A 21568-nucleotide genomic window follows, 5' to 3' on the forward strand; every position below is an offset into this window, starting at 1 on the left:
ATATTATTTGTCCTCTTGATGATTCAGGGGAAGTAAATGGAACAAAGATGGAAAATGCGACAGACTGAAGGCACCGCTCATGAATAACGAAATTTTCATAGAAAAAAATCCATCAGAAGTAAAACATACACAAGATACAATACGACGAATGAAGACTCCTGTTATATATTTGGACGTCGCTAAGCAGACTTACTACCGAGTAGACGCGCATCCTTCAATGTATACGAGTTCTTCCTACAAGAATAATGCAAAGATGAAAATAGATTGTGGACATTGGTGCTTACCTGGTGTGCCTGATACATGGAATGAGTTGTTGTACATTTCTCTCTTGAGAGCTGGTAAAGGGTCTTTTGCCAGGTGAAAGTGAATAAGCTTTAATTCCTGGCATTTTTAGGGGCGATCCCAAAAGAATTAGGGACGACTTTTTTATTCCCAACCCATATACAACGTTAAGGGATGTCATAAAGGCTAGTAGAATACGTTAATGCCCTTACATAATCGGAAGGTATTGTGTGTATGATTGTTAACACTGAATCGGGAGTTAAGTGACTCATACATGCTACCGATTAATATAAATTTGTGCCAAACGCGTACCTGGCTTGTATGACAATCAGTAGAAACATGAAACTCACGAGACTACCGATTGATAAAGTATAGAAACAAGAAATCTTACGAATTTTTCCATGTTCAAATTTGGGGCTACTACATAATTAGAAGTCTTTTTGTGTCTGAATAATAATACTGAATCGGGAGTTAAATAACTCAAATATACTACCGATTGTTAAAGTATAGAAATAAGAAATCTTAAGAATTTTGCCATGTTGAAATTTGGGGCTACTATATAATCAGAAGTCTTAGAAAATATCTAAACTAAGGATTAGGAAATTCGAGAAATTCAAAATTTATAGAAGTTTGGTTAATTGAAATTTGGGGCTACTTAAAAATCGGTGGCTATTGAGATGGTATTAACTCCCGATTATATCGTTTGACCGATAAAACCAATATCAACCTAAATTCATTTCGTTTCATTTCATTTCAACTTCAACTCCTCTTCTTTCCTCTTCCCCTCCGATTGCAGAGAGGAAAACTTTCCTCCTCGTTCAACTCCGCTTCAATACATCGTTATCGTTAATCGACGAATCGAATCATCGTCGATTATTCTCTATAAAGATGAAAGATAAGGAACATAAGAAAGCTAAAACCAAAAATGTTTATCGCGGTAACGATCCAAACATTGGACTGCATGCCCGTAATAAAGAGATTCTCACTGAAGAACACGAAGAACGCGAAGAACACGAAGAAAATGAAGAAGATGATGTCCCTGATGTAGGTGATTTGATTAAAGATTTTTCGTGGGGGTTGTAGTAATGAGGTTCAAACTCTCGGACTTGTGAAGATTAAATTTAAAGATTTAATAAAATTATATACAAAATTATTAACAATGGGTGCGAGAGGTAACAAAGACACTAGATTCCACTATTATGCAAAATTAAATGATAAATATTTCAAAACTCTATTCAATTCTTAAGTCCTTTTTTATCTTTAATTCACTATCAATCATACAGATTCTCAAACATTATTTGCAAACCTTAAGCATAGATTATCAAGAGATTAAACCAAGCATAACCTATCAAACTGAATAACAAATAATTAAGACAATCATTCAAACAATTTAAAACTCTGCAAAAGCAGCGATTAGGTGAATTATATAATTAAATGAAATAGTTACCCATTTATGTTGCATGAATAGCTTCCTCCATTGCCTTGGTTACGAGGGAATTAGCTCATCATAGTATAAATGCTCTCAAAATAATTTATTATGGCTCAAAAATGGTTTACAAATGATGAGAAGAAGAGAAAATGGTGTAAACTGTAATATGCGACGCACAAAAAGCGTCACAGAATGAACGATAAATGGCAAGTGCTGCTGCTGTTTAGACTGCGCTGCGACCCACGGTTGTGCTTCTTAGACACTGTTCATAAACGACTGTCCTTGCGAGTCCGTTCTTCGTGTTCTTGGTGTTCTTCATCAGCAGCAGCAGCAGCAACAGAGTTTCATCAACTCTTGATTTCTGCTTCTCTGGCCCTCCTATCGACTCCCCAAACTCTCGACAACCCCTCTGTAGCACATTAGGAAAATATTTATACGTAATTGAACCATTGAATCTCCTCCATTAACTCCAAATAATCTTCATTTACTCGGCAATTGAAGAAAAATATTTTGGAATATTTTCTTCCCTGAATTATCTCTATACGCGTCTGGAGCTGTAAATGGTGAGTAGATTTTCTTTGTTTATCTCAAACACACTTCAGAATATAGCCAAGCCCCATCCAAACACGAGCAGCACACTTCCAACTCATCAAAACCCCGTGAAATATTTTCCATGCACGCGTTTGCTCTGATTTCATCTGAAGGATTTTCCAGCCAAATTTGATCGCATCCAACACCCATATCCTTCCTGTATAGCCCAGCAGAAGATACCCAATGAGTTTCAACCATTGAATCGGCCTGAAACTCCTTCAAAAATCGATTGGCAAATATGCCAGTAAATAACCAATTTTTCCCGCCAATTTTGGAATTTGAATTTGGGAAGAAAACTGGCCTCCCCCTAATCCAGTTCTGGTGTCCCTTTAGCAATTGGGTCTGAAATAGTAATTTTTGGGTGGAAATATTAATTTTTCTTGGTTCCTCCGGGACATTTCTGTGACGTTTCCAATGCATTTCTGGGGTTCCTTTAATACTTTATCTTGGGGGTGTAAAACACCACTTTTTGAGCCTATTTCGCCGCAAGGGCTTATTTCTCTAAAATTTCCTACAAGAACACAAAATAACACAATAAGTACTTAATCGAGTCTAACAATACAGAATATTGAGAACAAAATAGACACATAAATGCGTCTATCATGATTCTGATAGCCAAACCCTCAAGCAACTTCAAATGGCCCCGATTAGGTAAGATTCTACCATTTTTTTGGTTTCTATTGCTTCAAATCGACGAATCCATGATTTTTTTTTAGGGTTTTCGGTTATTACCCAGATTCGATAGTTTAGTTATTGTTTTAAAGTTTCGATTGTGGTCGAATTATTTATTCCACGAGAATATTGGTCATATTCGGGTGATAAAAATTTAGCTTCCCTACCGATTAAAGAACGTTGTTCATTACTGAACCCTAAATTGACCATAATCGGGAGTTAAATGTGTTTATAGAGATGCAGTAATCCGATGATATGTTTGGTAATTTTCTTTCGATTGTTTAGGCTGGACAACTTAAGTGTTTTCTAGACACAAAATTATGCATATGCGGTAGAAATTAATTTTGTAAGGCTGTCGATTGTTGGTTATTCGGTAGGATAGACTCTCATTTTGCTTTCGATTATGTTTATTCGGAAGATAATGTTGAAAGATGTCATACGATTATGAAAGATAGTTTAGGTTGTTTGTTTTTGGATAAACATATTCGGTAGAATAAACTTTCCTTTTGTTTCCGATTATTTATATTCGGCCACTTATGTTGAACTGAAACTTCCGATTACGTATATTCGGGAGTTTGGATTAGATAAACTTCTGATTGTATATATTGTCTAGTTTGCTAACATATGTTTATGAACCTATTGTACTTTATTTTGTTGTTTAGGGATAGGCGAGGTAAAAAAAACGAAAATGCAATTGTCTCAGATAGTGCAAAGATGGAAAGGCGTAGGAACTTGACAGCTAGTGCAAGGAGAGCTAGGACTGGTAAAGCAAATTCAAGTGCTCAATATGGAACACAACAAAGCACTCAACATGATATTCAACCAACTTCCCCACAAGTTCAAGAAGGTGTTCAACCAACCGCCCCAGGAGTTCAAGAAGGTTTTCAACCAACTCCAACATAAGTTCAAGAAGGTTTTCAACCAACTCCAACAGAAGTTCAAGAAGGTATTCAACCAAGTGCTCCATAATCACAAGCTGAAATTCAACCTAATGTTCAACCAGAAGCGCCAGAACCTAGAGTACCAGAACAACCTAGCGGTACGCAAGCGGAAGGAGAAGCTGAAAAGAAAAATCCTCCTTGAAAGAAAGCGAAACACCTTGTCCCAGAAGAACTGAAGGTGAAGGATATTCCAGAAGGTGAAACCCTTGGGCTGCCGCTGGATGGAGGACAATTGTTATTTGGATACAAAGACTCCTGGAAAAAATAAATATATGAAACCGAGGTAATAATCGTATCCATTATATTTACGTATTAACTTTTGGTTCGTAATGAGATGGACATTACGGGTTATACGTTTAGGTTATTCTAAAAAACTTTAACTTGTCATGTGTTTAATAGTATCATTCTGATGTGGTTCGCATACTCAAACCCACCGCCGCACCAAAAAAAATGCTGGATTGGCCATTAATTGACGAATGTGAAAGGTTCAAGACAATTATTGCAAACTCGGGGTTGTCTAATGTTGTCGAGAACTCAATGTTGGAACATGACCAGGTGGCTATATCGGTGTTTGTGGAGAGGCTTTATCCTGAGACTGTCACCTTCCATATGCCGTTTGGGGAGATGACGATTACCCCAGATGATGTTGTGAAGATTCTTAAACTCGCTGACCATGGCAAAGGTGTCAAGGCTGAGTACACAAAGCAGTTAGAGTGGGATAAACTTTATGATCTAACTAAAAAGTGTTTTAGTTGGCATGTAGAAACATCAAAAATTGAGTTTGGTAGATGCATGAGTTATAGAACTAGATAGTTCAACCTGAGTACTCTTATGGATATGTTTAAGGGTACCAAGAAAAAATAAGAGCAAGGAACTTTAAATGATGACCAAGTGAACAACGCTGCCACCGCATATCTTCTATGTGTATTGGGATGTGTCATTTTCCCCAATACCAGTGGCAATCGGGTCGACGCAAACCTTTTACAACTTCTGCATCCTCTCGATAAAGTGAATGAGTACTCTTGAGGCATGGCATGCCATGCTTGGTTGATGGAAGAGTTGATAAAGGCGTCGAGGCTTGGAATAAGCCAAATTTCCGGGAACGTGAGTCTACTACAGGTATTTTTATTAACTCTGCATACTTAGTTATGTTTATATTTTTCTTTAATTGAAGAATCAATTTCCTAATACTTGCAAAAATGACAATATAGACATAGATCTATGACCACTTCCCTATCTTGCAATTGGCCATTGAAAACCTGGCGTGGGCTAAAGGTGACCCTAGAGGAAAAAAGTACGTCGTCGATGGCAACCATTCTAGGACAAAGGAGCAGTAGTTGATTCGTTTGAGGGAGGTTTTGGACTCACTGAAGGCCCAAGACGTATGCTTTGATCCATACAAGAAAGACCGAGCTAGTGGACATATAGCGGGTCGGTCCGATTTGGCACTTTATTTTGGACCATTGTGGCACCCCTCAGGATATGTGATGTACAATGCCTCGAGGGTAATGCGACAACACCATTATGTACAAGGTATACCAAAGGAGGAAATTCATTGTATCTGGAACATTGCCTTCTAAAGATTCTATCACGGTGTTTTACTCGGGTAAACCATCCGTTAAATTCCATCGGGATAGAAGGATGCGTTACTTGGTTAAGGGTGGAAGAACAGTCACCCAAGGTTTTTAATATGCTCCCAACTATATGGATTGGTACCGGAATGTTTCTCATCTTCGTGTAATCCGTGATCTCAAAGCAAAGCCCACAGCTCCGTACAAGATTATTCTCAAAGAGAAACCTCTGGGTCTTGATAGATTGGTACGTATTGTTTTTTTATTTTAGTTCAATATATATTATGGCTCCAAATTTGAGTAATAACTGTTTGATGTTATGCTATGTATAAAAACAACGGGAGAGGTTCAAGTTTTTGTCCAAATGGTGCACTAGTCGCATAAAGTCCGGAGAGCCTGTACCAATTGAGAAGATAAAAAATCACCAAGAGTTGATTGATAACGTTGAAAATGAAGAGTATACATCTCAGTTCGGGGAAAAAGGCAAGAAACCAATAAAGAAGGGGAACAAAAGATCTCGGGACTCATCGAGCACTCAAGGTGAAGTCCCAAATGATGAAACCAATGATGATGGTGTTCCAAGTCGTGGATGTCGTAAAGGTCGCAAAGTCAAAGAAAAAAGTGAAAAAGCGGGGGTCTAATAACACCACCCAATATTTCGCTTAGCAATCTGTATGGACAAACTCGAATATACTTTTAAGAGAATTAACAAGACTCAATCAATTAAAAGTATATTAACGAGTTTATATCTCTCTCTTGATTTGATTTACTCAAGCAAGAACTGCGAGTCTAATCAAATACAAGGAATAACTTGGATGGTACCAAAGACCAATATCCAAGGATCAATCAATGACAATCAACAACCAAAGGTTGGATTACTCTAATTGATGATCTAACGCACAACCTGTATTATTTCAATTACAAAGATAAAACAATATAATGCGGAAATTGAAATAACACAGAGACCAGAAATTTTGCTAACGAGGAAACCGCAAATTCAGAAAAACCTCGGGACTAGTCCAGATTGAACACACACTGTATTAAGCCGCTACAGATACTAACCTACTCCAAGCTAACTTCGAACTGGACTGTAGTGGAACCCCAATCAATCTCCCACTGATCTAAGGTACAATTATGCTCCTACGCCTCTGATCCCAACAGGATATTGCGCACTTGATTCCCTTAGCTGATCTCACTCACAACTAAGAGTTGCTACTATCCAAAATCGCAGGCTTTGACAATAAACAAATCTGTCTCACACAGACAAGTCTATCAAAGGATCAATCTGTCTCCCACAGATAAAACCTAAAGGTTTTGTTCCGTCTTTTGATAATAATCAAGGTGAACAGGAACCAATTGATAATCTGGTCTTATATTCCCGAAGAACAGCCTAGAGTTATCAATCACCTTACAACAATCTTAATCGTATGATAGCGAAACAAGATATTGCGGAATCACAAACAATGAGACGAATATGTTTGTGATTACTTTTTATATCTTGCCTATCGGAGATATCAATCTCAATCCAATCAATCTGATTGTACTCGTACGATAGAAGACGCAAGATCGGATCACACAACTAAGATAAAAGTAGTATCGGCCTGGCTTCACAATCCCAATGAAGTCTTTAAGTCGTTAACCTGGTTTTAAAAGAAGAAAACCAAAGGTTAAAGGAGAATCGACTCTAGTATGCAAACTAGTATCACACGTAAGGTGTGGGAATTAGTTTTGCACAATACTAGGTGTCTCCTTTATATAGTCTTTCAAATCAGGGTTTGCAATCAATGTTAGCTTAGTAACAAAGCATTCAATATTCACCGTTAGATGAAAACTTGATTTAGATTCAAGCTAATAATTTCTCAACCGTTAGATCGAAAACTTAGCTTGTTACACACACTTGACAATGCACGTTTCTAGGTTTGTTAACCATACCCAAATGTATGCACTTATTGGTTCAACAATAGTTAACCAAAAGGTTAGTCATATGATCATGTCATATCAACCATGTGCTTCTTCACCACAACTAGTTCAAATGACTTCAAATGAACTAGTTAGAGAGTCGTTTAATTGCAAGGAAATCTTATGTACTACACAAGACACAATTGAAGCAAAGATGATTTGATTCGCTTGAATTGGTTCATGAACTTTTATAGCCACAGTTTGTAAACTGCATTCCTTAGTCTTTTTAAGTTTAAGTTCAGAAATCATCTTCAGATATATAACCTTCTGAAGTTCGCAGACTAGGTTCGTGGACTTAAGTTACCGGGCAGAGTTTACAAACTCCAGCAGAAATTCTCAGGTATGAAAACTTCGCCGGTTCGCGGACTGAGTTCGCGGACTTAGCTTCACGCAAGTAGTTTGTCAACTCCAGTAGAAATTCTCGGGTTTGAGAACTTCGGCAGTTCGCGCACTTGGCTCACGCCATTCTTCCGGTTCTCTTGATCAACAAAGTTCGCAAACTTTGGTTCTAGGAATAGGACTTATACATAAATGTGTTTCCATAACAGTGCTTATGTCCACCATTGCTTATGTAATCTAAACTCTCATTTAAATCATTGAAACATCCTTAGAGGACGTTATATAGTTGTTACACCATTTCTCGTCAAAGCAATTTTCAAGATGATTGAAACATATCATGACTTTCGTCACATGGTACAGATAAACTTGATCGAAGCGAAAAGCTTACCAACACATATTTCGAGATATAGATAGGCGAGGTATACTCGGCTCGAAATACCAAATGTGTATAATCAAAGTCTATATATATAGCATACGACTTCTTGTCTCAAAGAGTAGGAGATAGAGTAGATAGACTTTTGAGTGACAGATAAGTTCAAGTCTTCACATACCTTTTTGTCGAGAAGTTCCACCGGTTCCTTGAGTAGTTCTTCTGCTTGTATGATGAATTACCATGAAGTCCTTGAACTCAACGACACTTTCTATCCTAGTCCGAGACTTAGCTATAATAGACTAGAAATCAAGACTTATAGTTTTGATCACTAACATTGACAAACATGCTTGAGATAGCAACGCATGCGTGTTCGACCGAGCAATGCTCTAACAAAAAGGACCAAGTAAACTCTCGATGTTTTGTTAACTTTATGGATTTCAAAGTTTATGTCGGATTATGTTGTTTTTAAAGTTTGTGATGGATTATGTCGTTTTTAAGGTTTGAGTTGGATTATAAGTTTCAGGGATGGCCCTGGTTTATTTGTTTGAAAAAAAAAAGTCTCTAATTACGACCATTTTCCTTTCATTTTTGTCCAAAATTAAAAGCATATTTTCATCTTTAAATGATAATTTCCAGGACAATCATTTCCAAACATTAGTGTTAACAGTGACAGATGATCTGGGCATTGGGAGGTGCACTTCCCTAGGGAGATTGGAGATATTATATGGAGATAGCCACCTCCATATGGGTTCAAGATTAAGAACTTCTATAATGACCTACAAGTAATATACAAGAGACGCCATGACAAAAACCAACCAGTTCCCATTTGGAATCAAACTGAGCAAGACCGGCCGATAACTGCTCAAAGTTTTGAAGAAGCTTGCCATCACCGTAAACTCAAGTGGAAAATTTTGAGACACCTACTCCAGTATCTAGCCCCACTGGTGCTAGTTAACAAATTCTAGCATTTAAAACACCAAGTAATAGAATCAGGATGGAGCCATCCAAAACTTCACTTTCTTGTCAACACCAGCAGTGGCTAAAACCATTCCGCGATCAGGTCCTGCAGAACAAGAAGAAACCGTGATGTAAACTCAAACAGCTTCTAGGAAAAAGATCAATCGTAAGACGAAAACAAAAGGTAAGACCAAAACAAAAGAAAAAGGAAAAATTTTACTTACCCATAGGAAGTTTCTTCGGCGCCCAAGCGATGCCTGTGATGTTGCCTGCATGATAATACAAGATTGATCCGATAGAGTTAGAGAGTTAACTGACAGAAGTCATCTTAAATACAGGGAGTCCTTTTCTAACAAGTCAAAAGAAGTACCAACGACTACACGCATTGAGAAAATTTATCATAGAAGAAACTGAGAGAGCTATAAGAAAGTAAGCTTGAACATACCATCGTGTGCCTTATCAGCTGTGTCCAAAACCTTCCCAGTTTCAACACATAGCCATTGCAGTATTGACTCATGGGTGGCAGCCAATACTTTTCCATCAGGTGAAATACTAAGACGATCGTAATGCAAAGTTTCCCCCTTCGAGTCCTGAAGAGGTATTGGGAACACCTTTAGAGTCTTCGGGTCCTCAGAAAGATGATACCGAACTTCAAAGACAGATAGAAATGTCAGTGCCACACTCATCAGAAAAATACTGAAGAAACGAAAAGAATCCAGGCAGCAACTGAACCTCAAACTTATTCTGCCAAAACATAGGAGTCAATTTTTAACCAGCAAACAAGATAAGACAACTCCATTCCCAACCATTAAACTTGAAAATTAAATAACAGATGTTAACTCCATCATGCATGCGCATCAAGTCAATTCAATTAAGACAAACTGCTCAAATTGTTCCTTTTTCTTGGCCTTGTTCTTTGTTTGACTAAGCACAAGGGATTCGAAAGGTATATCGTCTTCTGCCATTAGTGCCAAAGGTAAGTCGTCATTGTGAAATAAATAACTAAGATAAAATCTGGAAGTATGAGGGCTTAAAAACTTTTTGGAATGTTATTAGGCTCTTGCCTTTCTCTAAAGCATCCATTGATAGTTAAACTGCACGTATGATGAAAAAAGAGAGAAGAAGGAAAGAAACTGAAGAAACCAATTCTCTTCCATGGGCATATGGTTATTCTAGAACAAAAAAAAACACCAAAACTGAAAACAAAAGCATTTGGAGAACAATACCGTCTCGCATTGTATGATAAGACTCACCGTTAACGTTCCATATTCTTATGGTACCATCCTTGGATGCTGTAATAATTTGTTCTGTATTTGGTGAAAAGCATAACCAAGTCACGGCACTCTGAGGGTCACAACAAGACATGACAACCAATTAATATAAGGTTATAGAGGGTTACAGCATCATGAATATTTTAGCAGTATGTATAGAATGTTAGGAAAATGTTTGAAGAAGATTATCATACGTAAAAAATTGTGCTAGAGCGCTATCTTTTAAGGTTTCAAGGGAAGTAGGTCGCATCTTTGAAGGACACAAGGACTATTTACAGCAAGAGTAACGTCCTCCGCATGCAAGCCACATATATGTTAAACCAATGTCCAAACTGGCAACGCTACTTATGTTGTTCGTAAGTCCAACTTCCCTTTGTGTATGTGGGTGGAGATAAGGTGGAACCTTGGAGGGGGTCAGTCAAGTCTATTTTCTAGGTCACCCGTCGCATGGGTAGTTTACAAGTTTTAATCAACACTGAATTTGATCAGCCTGCCGGGAATCACTCTCAACCAAAATTTCATGACAAATCCCTCTAAGTTCAGCAAGGCATCTAAACTTGCCATTCAATTGATACAGGCTGGCAGTATCAATGCAGTAACTAGTGATCACTTCATTGCCATACTAGAAACTGCGATGTCTTCTACAACTGATTGTACAAATCCTTCACTCAGAGCAGATTATCATGCCTTGTCGTCAGCAGCTCAGGATATTATTGATGTATCTACTGCGTATAATATATATATGGCTTATCTCCTTGTTATGATCATTATCAATGGGAGTATGGGACTATGGAGTCTGATATACAGATAAATCTATTTTGGCTGATTATAGGTGAAGATGATTCACTAGCTGTAAAGACCATTCTTACAAGGAAAACTGGTAACCTGGTGAATTGTGGATTGAAAGTGAACAGTAAAATATGCAAGTTATTTTAGTCTGAGTCAACACTATGACGGTAACTAATTTAAAATGGAAAAAATTTCATGATGAAGAACTATCGTATCAGACTAGCTTCTAGGAAACCCATATTAGTTATTTGCAGCTAACCTTATGACCCTTGAGCTGCATAACTGCTGCAACCTCCTTTACTGAACCATCCTTGGAATATACAATTTCCCATACCTACAAGAAGCAGAAACAATACAAATTGTTAAATGCAAAAACAAAAGGCAGAAACAATCTGAAATATTACATGCAAAATGTAGAGCCTTGTTTTACTATTTACAGAATATATAAATGAAAAAGAATTTTCCATCTGTGGCCCATAGCAACTCCATATCCTATGACTAATTACGATATAACAATAGACTACAAAAGACACATAATGAAATGAAAAGGGCCTGACTGTTGAAACCGCAGAAGTTGGTTTTAAGTGAGGCTTCATCTGTTCCGCGGTAGTTGTTGGTAACTAACTATTACTATTAGGCTAACAGAAGAAAAATCAAAGTAAAGTTGATTGGAAAACAAAAATAAAATGAAACCACAGTTCACAAGTTATGGATTGATGACTTATTCCTGATCAGATATGAACCTAAAACTAAGGCAACTTTGCTAGATGAGAAACAACCATTACATTACGCGTTGGAGATGTATAATACATGTCATTGTCAGGATTACTGTATAGAAGGAGCCCATGTGATCCTGAAGAAAAGTCTAAGTAACTGTAAGACTGTTTCTATTATATGTTTGGATACCAGGGAGAGAGAAACGTCGGTAGAGGTTGAATTAGTGTCTTCCGAAAAAGTAGGTACTGAGCAACTAGACCATCTGTTGTTTGCAAGCATTAACCAAATATATGAAATGGCAAATAGCAGGTAACTTTTCCTATTACACTTTGCTACACCACCAAACTACAGATAAGCATTTCTCCCTTTAGAGTTCCCCTTCTAGTTAGCAACTGAACAACCTTGTTAGCTGGTATAGACTGTGGTCTCAAACAAACCACAGAACAATGATAATCCACAACGATTGTACAAGTCGAAGTCAGCATCTTGGACAGCTACACAAAAAGTTGTGTAAGAATCATTTTCCTCCAATAGAACTTGGAACTCCTAGATTTTTACCTATGTCAGTCTGCATTAAGAAACCAAAAGATTTATAATCCCACTCCTGTGTAACAGCAAGAGATCTCCATTGGTCATGTAAAGGGATTCAAAAAAAAAAAAAAAAAAACCTGTCTGGGACTGCAATGCCAGATCAAGAAACGGTAACCAACCATGGGCATGATTTAATGAGTGCAGTCGCGGCCGGTAAGATTATTTGATAAGCATTAATGGATCTATCATGACGCAGACTAGATGTAAACACAAATGGATGACTGGTAGTATAGAAGTCACCTTCACATCCGCAGTAAAAGCTGCAGCAGCAATAAACCTCCCATTGGGAGACACTGTGGCCATATTGTTTTTGAGCTGGTTCGTGTCAGTGTTCCCCAAAATCTTCCCACTCTTTCCATGCCAAAGGATGATGTCAGTACCTAAAAGATTTAGTCTCAGATAAGAACAAGTGGAATGCGGTGTGGAAAAACTTCATCTATAATCACAAGATTGACAACTCATCTCAGAGCCACCAAGTATTGGTGTAAAGAATCAAGAGTAGATTGCATGTTATGAATTATATTACAACATATGAGCACATAGTATGACTCTGTTCGTTGATAACAAGAGAGGAATGCAAATAATCAGGAGACAAACGTTCCGGTAAAATATAAAGCACTTATAATCCAATCCCAAGCCAAATAAACTACCTCCTAGTCAAGTGTCTGAAGTTGACAAATTACACATCTAAGCAACAGTCTGTCCGGTATTTGACAGGTGCTCCAGACATGGTTAAAAGGCGAGATATCTATCAAACTATCTCAGTGCGATAACAAACCACTTACTAATCTTAACATTAAAGAAGAATAGTTCATCGTGAGTACTAATTAAGTACTTCAGCAAATTAGTAACTTTAGAAGTTTACCTTCTGAACACGAAACAATTACTGTACTTCCATCAGCAGTGTCATAACTGGCAGCAGTTCCAGCAAGGGTAATAATAGCCCTTGACTGATGAACTTTTCGGTGTTCCCATTTAATTTCTGGAACAGGAAGCTTGGGTTGTTGCTTACCGCCGTCATTAGCAGAATTCACACTTCCTTCACCGTACATATATAAGGAAGAACCAGAAAGATTTTGAGATGACACAACCACAGATGACGCTCCATCAGAGAAGGCAACTGCTGTTGGCTGTCCTCCAGCTGGTAAGTTAATTCTCAGAAATCTGCGACCAAGTAATAAGACCATGAAACAAGAATCTGGTTTGATTAAAGTGATGATATATTAAGGTAGGAATCTAAAAATGTAGAATCTCCACAGTAATTCGTACTTGAAGCTTTTACTCAGAGCATCATCCAATTTGAATATCCTGACAATCCCGTCAGCACAAGCTGTAAAACAAAATGAAGAACAACTTATAATTTAATAGGAAAGCATTAGCGAGAGAGATATATTTTCATTCTTAGTTTTTGGAGAAAATCCAGATCCGGGATAACTAAATTTTCTTGACCAAGAAATTGTTAAAACATCTTAGTTTTCTACACTGATGAAAGAAAACACGAAGGAATCAGTTTTCCCGGTGTAATCATGTATGCAATTCAAGTAACCACCGTGAGGTAGGTCTGAATTGAGAAACCAACTCGCAACTGAAACAACCCCATTTATTGATGAAAGAAAACACAATGGAATCAGTTTTCCTGGTATGATCATGTATGCAATTCAAGTAACCACTGTGAGGTAGGTCTGAATTGAGGAACCAACTCACAACTGAAACAACCCCATTTATTGATATAAAGTAAACAGAGAACTCATTAATATCCAAAGGGCTTCACCAACTATTTCCCAACAATTTTATCTCCAATTACACAAGCATCGAATTTTGCATTGATGATGTCATAGGCCATTTAATTGATAGGAAACAAACTCCTCATAATTTTACTTTACCAATAACTAAAGAGAAAAAGATCCACTAATGTTTTAAAATGACAATACTTGACAATGACGATTTTACCGAATCTATGGGGCCTTAATCAAAACGACATAGAAGCTAAGGTAGTTGAAACCAAAAACCTATGTACTTGAACTCCTATATATCTAGTTCAACAAGTAAACCACAACATGCATTTGCAGTAAAGCTACAGAGGCATTCAAACATATTTGCAACCACTAATGTTTGACTAATTTCATATACATAACCATTTTCAGCTAGCATTACAAATATCAGTAGATCAGTGTTTCAATTTTCATAAGTTGATAAAATCAAACTAAATAAAACTAAAAATATACCAAACTTAGCATCAATTACATACCTGTAGCCAAATTTCTGCCATCAGATGAGAAACACAAAGCTGTAACAGAATCTCCATGACCTTTCAAAGTATTAATATCCAATGGATGATGTCGTTTCACTTGATCCTGAAACAATCAAACATTATAATTCATCAAACTATACAAACCCTAGAAAAATCTCAAAAAATTCTCCAAGAACTAACATCACCATACCTTGTCTGAGGCGTGTAACTGAGATCTAGAATGCGGTTTTCTAGAATTGTTATTATGAGAAGATTTATTTGATTTGTGATTCACAATTTCATCTGGTTTTGAAATGGTTTCAACTTCAGATCTTTTCTGACGAAAGTAATCAGAGAAGAAAACGAGAGCAATGAGAGTTCCTAGTGAAACTGAGATTATAAGAACTGGAACAACTCCTAACCCTAGAAAAAGTGATGATTGTTCTTCCATTTTTGAGAACAAGAAGAAGAAAGAGTTGAAAATGAATACGATTGAGAAAGAGTACGAGTATTTTTGCTTTGCTCCCTAGGGGTGCAAGTTTAGTCAGCTCAGAAACGAGGAATCATGGAACAGGTGGCTGGTTACTTGCGCGTGAATTGCACTTGTGGAACTGCAAAAGTGATGCTCTCTATGTGGATAAGGAGTTATAGACCCACCCCGTGTTTTTTTTTTTTTGTTTTGTTATTTTATACGGCACAGCTAGGCCCACTTCCCTGAACAGACCTAGCAAGCTGGACTAGCCCCACTGCTAGCCCAAACGCCATCCCATCAACAATATCCAAAATAGGGGATCCAACCTTCTAGTGGGAATCGATCCCCTACCTCCCACCCGCACTATGGACGAAAGGCGGTGCCTTACCACCAGACAGTTGTTGGCAGACCCGCCCCGTCTTGTTTTGATTCCATTGGACATTTTGGAATACATGAATTAAGCATGCTATTTTTTGGACCAAAAATGGGCTATATAGTCAAAAGGTACTTTTTCTGAATCAAATGGACGGGTAACCTTTTCTCTCGGTCAAATGGACAGTACTATTTTTTAACTGAAAGAAACCGAACTATCCTTTCTATCACGCTATTTAATATCGTTTCTCAATTCTTCTCGTCTTCTCCGTCGCATCCACAGAAACCAGATCTAAAAAAACTACCAGAAGCTCTTTTTCTCCATCAGCTTCTGCACCTCATCTTCTCCATTACAAAACAGCAAGTGTCATCATCTTCTTTCTACGCCGTCTCCAATATCAAACCAGGAACATCATATTCCTCTACCATATCTATCTCCTCCACAATCACCAACACCACCATCGACATCATCAACTTTATCCAACAAACACCATCATAGGTACCAGCAACACCACCATCAAAATGGTTTTCTGTTTGCGTAATTTAATTAAATTTCTCAAATTAGGGTTTTATGTTAATTCGATTTCAGAAGATAAGAAATGAAGACTATGCTCAAATTGGTAAGTTTCTTAACTTTAATTGGGTTTTGGTTGCAATTGATTTCAAATTTGTTCATCTTAATTAGATGAAACTGGTTTTATCCTGTGCTAGATTGAGTCGAACAGACATGGCGAAATTGGGTTTCATCCTATACTAAATTGTGTTGAATTTGCTTTCACCCGTTTTAAACTAGGATGAAACCGGTTTCATCTATATGTAGGATGAATCTATGATTTTTGAATTAGGTATCACTAATTTTAATTAAGGATGAAATTGGGTTTCATCAGATACTAAATTTGGTTGAATTTGGTTTCATCCATTTTAAACTAGGATGAAACTGGTTTCATCTATAGGTAGGATGAATCTATGATTTTTGAATTAGGTATCACTAATTTTAAACAAGGATGAAATTGGGTTTCATCCTATACTAAATTGGGTTGAATTTGGTTTCACCCATTTTAAACTAGGATGCAACTGGTTTCATCCTATACTAGTTTACTCTGTTTTTTGCTCTATTTGAGGTTACTCTGTTTTTTGCTCTGTTTGAGGTTACCGATGGCCGTTGGAGTAGAAGATGTTCATGGTTTTATTGGGTTTGGTTGAGACAATTTGAGGTGGTGGTGGTCTGATGTTGCTAAGAAGATGTGAAATTAATGGTTTTACAGGTCTGTAATTGTGGTGATTTGAGCTGAGATTAGAATGGTGGATTACTCTGTTTTGCTTGCAATTAATTCGTAAAACAGAGCAATTAATTCTGTTTTTTTTTTGTTGTACTCTGTTTTTTTTGCAGATTACTCTGTTCTTCTCCAACCCAGTAAACATTTGAAGAAGATATGGACATATTGGTATGTTCCAATTAATTAATAAAAAATATTCTGGGTGAAATATCCAAATTGGTTATTTAAACAATATTTTTTTTATTATTGTCCATATAAACAGTATCTAAACCTAGAAATCTATTTCATCCAGGAATTCTTGGTTTTGGTCTTTTTGACCAATTTTGTGTTTTTTTGGATCACTGTGCAAATTTTGCACCATACTGGTACTCGTTTGGCTAAAATGACGATTTTGAATGATATGGCACCTTTTGAGTCACAAATGCATAGATTTTGGATCGCGTAGCAAGTTATAGGATAATTATGGGATAAATTTTGGATTACAAGGCAGATTTTGGGTCTTAGGACAAATTTTTGAGTTGGGCAAGTTTGGAGTCACGTCGGCAACTCTAAAGTTGCAATGCTAATTTTGCGTTACAGGACTTGGCCGGAGATCTTGAGTTACATTCAATGGCAATTTTGGTTTTCGTGCAAATGTTGAATCCTGTGGCAAAGACTATGGTGCAGCAATCAAGGTAAAGATAAAATACTGTCAATAGATCAGAAAAGGGAGCAATGGCCATGGAAGACTTCCTCCTACACGCCATGCACCATCAGCTGATTTTTATTCAACTTAATACAAACACTTAGATTTTTCTCTTACTAACACAGATAAATACTCATAGATATAGTTTATATATTAATCTTTGTTTGTAGAATAATTGTCTGAACATGTATAGATTTTAGCACAAACTAAGAAACTCAAAGAATCCATACTGCAATATTCTGGAACATATCATAACAAAAGCTAGTTACACACCAACCAAATGAAACTAAAAGAAGTTTTGGAGATATGGGAAGTCTGACTGCATTCACTGGATGACAGTGCATCTTAAGAACTGTGAACCACAATAGGAAGTCGGAATCCATGACGAACAGCAGCACTCCATACTTTCTCCACATCGAGTAACTTGTCTCCGCACTCATGTGAATCCCATCCTTCCAATGCATGCACAACTCCCGCTACATGCCATGCACTCATTACCCTTCTTGGCAACCAGTTCTGTGTAAATTCATCATTAATCCCACAAGAAATAGTGTGCAAATAAAATTATTACAATCTATATTTAGTTTATAGCTAGGAAGACATTTTGGAAGCAAACAGTATCATAATGACAACTCAATTTCAATTTTAATCTTTGTAATGATTTATAGGTTAAGGTTGAGCTTAGGATAGTGAATGTCAAAGTAAGGAGATAATGAATTACCTCACAAGCATGCACATTCTCTAAAGCTTTAGGAATAACCAAGGCTGGAGTTGTGTAGTAAACACAGTCCTTTCTAGCTCTCTTTACTGGAAATTGTGAGACTGGTATGAAATGTGTTCCTTCTGGTGCCTGTTTTTGCTCATCTTCTGTCAAAACTCCAGCTTCAACCAACCATACCTACAATACCAACAAACACAAGGAAACTTAAGAATCTTGTCATCTTACATGACTAACGGAGAATTTTTCTTCGCGAATTACCTTTTGAGTGCAAGTACTTGCAAAGATCAAATTACTCCATAATTCAGTGGAAAGTCTGAGTTTAAGGTTCTTCAGATCATTACTGGAAACCACAGCTACCTGTGTTCATCAAATCGAAAAATCAATAACAAAAATTGTAAATATTTAGAGGATATTATTTATGCTGGTTTTACGACGTAATTCAAAAAGAGGTAAATGTATCTGTAATTGTACCTTCACTCCTTTCTGACACAACTTCTCAGCAACTGCATAAACAACTTTAGAAAGATTTGCTCTAAGGAGTACTTCTTTAGTTCCTTGTGGAATGCTGTTGAGTATCACTGCCACTGCTAAGCTACTACCATCCACAATTCTTATGTTTAGCTTTGGGTTCCTTTGAAGATAGAGTTCACCATTTCCATTCAATTCTTCTCCCTGCATTTGTCAAATTTAGTAATCATTTCTTTGCTTCAATTGTGTGTGATAAGTTCGTACTCGTGAAAATATCAAGTTAAGAAACTTGCCTGGTTTAGGAGACCTAGACTGAACACCTTAGCACCTGCTTCCTCAGCTGTTACTATAGCTTTCTCAATCAAGCTGTTGATTTTATCTTTCTGCCATGGCAAGAAATACTGCAAGAGAAACGGCCAAAATTAGCATCATCTGAAACTTTCTTATATTGAAGGGCTAATGATTGTTGCACTTGGTTCTTACTTGGAAAGAATATCTTGGTATAGCCCAAGTTTGCATTTTGAGATCATCAAACAAATGCCTCTCCACAGTAAAAGTTGTATCCCAGATCCAACTTAGCAGCATACACCCATATGTGATAGGCCAAAACACCCACAGATACCATTTCGGGGCATAAGGACTGGATGCCAAAGAAGCAATGGCTGGCCGAAGATGATAGATTGATTCAAGTGTGGTTGGATGAGTCAAATGAACTACATCAACTTTATTTTCCCTTCCTTTCAGTGAAGTTTCATATAATTTGTCTGATGATACGTCCATTGTACCGTACATGTAATCGTACAGCGGCATGAATAGCGATAAGTTTGTCCGGAATTGTGTGTGATGAAGAGAATGAAACCTACAAAGAAAATAAAAAAACAAACTCATTAGTCATATTGCATTTTTCTTTATTATTCATAGTGAAATAATCGGATAACCGAATGTTGGATTTTTCTTACGATGGCGTATACATGATGTACTTCAGAACTGGGAAAACATCAAATACCCATTTGGGGACAAGTTCGAAGTTGCAATGCCCCAGATTGTTCATGAAATCAACATATGTTATGTAAAGCAACATTGCTGCAATGGATCCAGTTCCGGTCAATACTGGGACTGCCATAGGTATGCCAAATAGGATAAAATACATTATATGCTCCGCAAAGGGATGAACAACGGCTGCAAAATAATTGCAAAATAAAAATTAGTACTAGTTTAGGTGCAGGAAAAATAAAAAACTAAGACAAAATCTTGAGAAATGGAAACCGTAAGTACATGTAATTGGTTCAGTGACAATGGAGGAATGATGATGAGAGTGGTAACGAGAGTAGAGGTAATGGTGGTGCAGAGCTTTATGCAACCAGTAGTAGAGAAATTCGGTTGGACCAGCGTGAATCAGAAATGAAATAACTACACCGTCAGTTCTCCATATAGGTAAATTTGATGCTCCCGGAAGAATGTTGATCATTGGGTAGAATATCAATCCATTGAGTATTATCAGATCATCCCTATTATTCACATCCAGTAACAAAACATGATAAGGAAAAGAATCTCAAAATGAAAATGAAAAGAAAATCTTAGATAATGACTGGAATTACTGACCAGTTTCTTTCTCTGTCAACTTGTTCGAATTCAATGCCTTTATCGAGTATACGATGTTTGCTTCGAGCTGTTTGAAAACGAGCTAGTGTTATCCAAATTTGACCATGAATCCACCTCCATAACAAATATGGGAATACCAGTAAGCTTGTTAAGTCTCTCTCCCATATTTCGTCCTTGGAAGTTACATATGAATACACACTGTGTGCTACCCATGGTGCCAAAACTATGTACTGAAATCACCACAAAGATCCAATAAATCCAAAAATGCAATAAAATATCACCAAGGATAAAGTAAACTGAGACAGATCCATTGTCAATGCACTATTTCCACTAGTACTTGAATCAGATAAAGAACAAGAACGTATTGCAAAAGCTTATACTGCCAAAAAAATATAAAATTTTTGGTACACTTTGATAGATGGATCTAGGCAGACATTAGACATCAGCACAACAAGAACAGCAGGAATGCAGCAAAAAAGGCTTAGAAATGAAAATTAGCAGATTAGGCATGGAGTTTTGAAGAGCAATGTGAGACATACCTTGTAGTTTCCAAGACCTTTCCATGGCCATTCAGATAAAGGTCCAGGCTTGGAAGCCATGCCCTTCTTCAACCGAACTTGTTACGCTTTGTTGTTGTTTTGGATTTTGTTTTGATCAAGGGAACTTCCAAGAGCTTTTGATGAATGTAGAATGAAGTACCTCTAGGGTTTATATAACTATGTCTAACAAAGGAGTGTTTATGTAGATCTTCTTTCTTGTTATAGGGTTGGATAGTCTTTTCAACTTACGATCAAAGCAGGTAGCTGCATTTTTCGTTCATAATACTTTTAGTTGAAGCTTATAAATGCAACTTTCCAATTTATTTGTATATGTATAGTACTAAGTTAGTAGTAGTTTCAATGCAGCATTCAATGTGCTTATCTAGTACGGACACCAACATTTTTGCTAACTTTCAATGCACCTCTTTACGGTTCCTACTTCAATTCACTAGAGTTCACATATGGGATTGGTGTCTTGTGATCTAACCATGCATGGCCTGAGTGCTAGCTAGCTCTAATCAAACAATGACCTCACATTGCAACAAGTACATCCTGAAGCAATTTTAGTTCATCCAGTACTAGTAACCGAGGGTCTTGAGTTTGCCATGTTAACAAGTGTTCGCTGCCTACGTGGACATCTTCCTGCTCTCTTACGTAACAGTTGCATATTTAAGACTCTTGGCTCTACAATCTGGCAAGCTTTAGTCCTGAAAATGATTT

At 37.1% G+C, this 21568-nt stretch overlaps 2 protein-coding genes and 1 long non-coding RNA gene across 4 annotated transcripts; 1 reads left to right on the top strand and 2 right to left on the bottom strand.

Annotated features, from left to right (window-relative positions):
* Window positions 1-8742: 8742 nt before the first annotated feature.
* LOC113304841 (transducin beta-like protein 2) lies at window positions 8743-15327 on the bottom strand. Its single transcript, XM_026553978.1, has 10 exons — window positions 14924-15327; window positions 14731-14836; window positions 13752-13812; window positions 13348-13646; window positions 12723-12862; window positions 11434-11508; window positions 10368-10458; window positions 9560-9763; window positions 9339-9383; window positions 8743-9220 (listed from the first exon to the last, which is right to left on the bottom strand). The coding sequence occupies exons 1-10, from the start codon at window positions 15161-15163 to the stop codon at window positions 9147-9149; spliced, it is 1335 nt and encodes a 444-aa protein (XP_026409763.1). The 5' UTR covers window positions 15164-15327; the 3' UTR covers window positions 8743-9146.
* Window positions 15328-15809: 482 nt separating this feature from the next.
* Window positions 15810-17799, top strand: LOC113304843. 2 transcript variants are annotated; one of them, XR_003338443.1, is made up of 4 exons: window positions 15810-16176; window positions 16705-16821; window positions 16947-17001; window positions 17126-17799. It is a non-coding gene; the product is annotated as an uncharacterized LOC113304843 (long non-coding RNA). The 2 variants fall into 2 exon arrangements; XR_003338444.1 differs by having other exon boundaries at window positions 17413-17799.
* LOC113304842 (protein ECERIFERUM 1-like) lies at window positions 17624-21041 on the bottom strand. The gene is made up of 10 exons (XM_026553979.1): window positions 20849-21041; window positions 20310-20539; window positions 19983-20215; window positions 19667-19886; window positions 19191-19566; window positions 19001-19108; window positions 18711-18911; window positions 18498-18596; window positions 18240-18416; window positions 17624-18034 (listed from the first exon to the last, which is right to left on the bottom strand). The coding sequence occupies exons 1-10, from the start codon at window positions 20906-20908 to the stop codon at window positions 17864-17866; spliced, it is 1875 nt and encodes a 624-aa protein (XP_026409764.1). The 5' UTR covers window positions 20909-21041; the 3' UTR covers window positions 17624-17863.
* Between the last annotated feature and the right edge of the window lie 527 nt (window positions 21042-21568).

The sequence above is a fragment of the Papaver somniferum genome, chromosome 8, assembly GCF_003573695.1.
Source record: "Papaver somniferum cultivar HN1 chromosome 8, ASM357369v1, whole genome shotgun sequence".
NCBI lineage: Eukaryota > Viridiplantae > Streptophyta > Magnoliopsida > Ranunculales > Papaveraceae > Papaver > Papaver somniferum.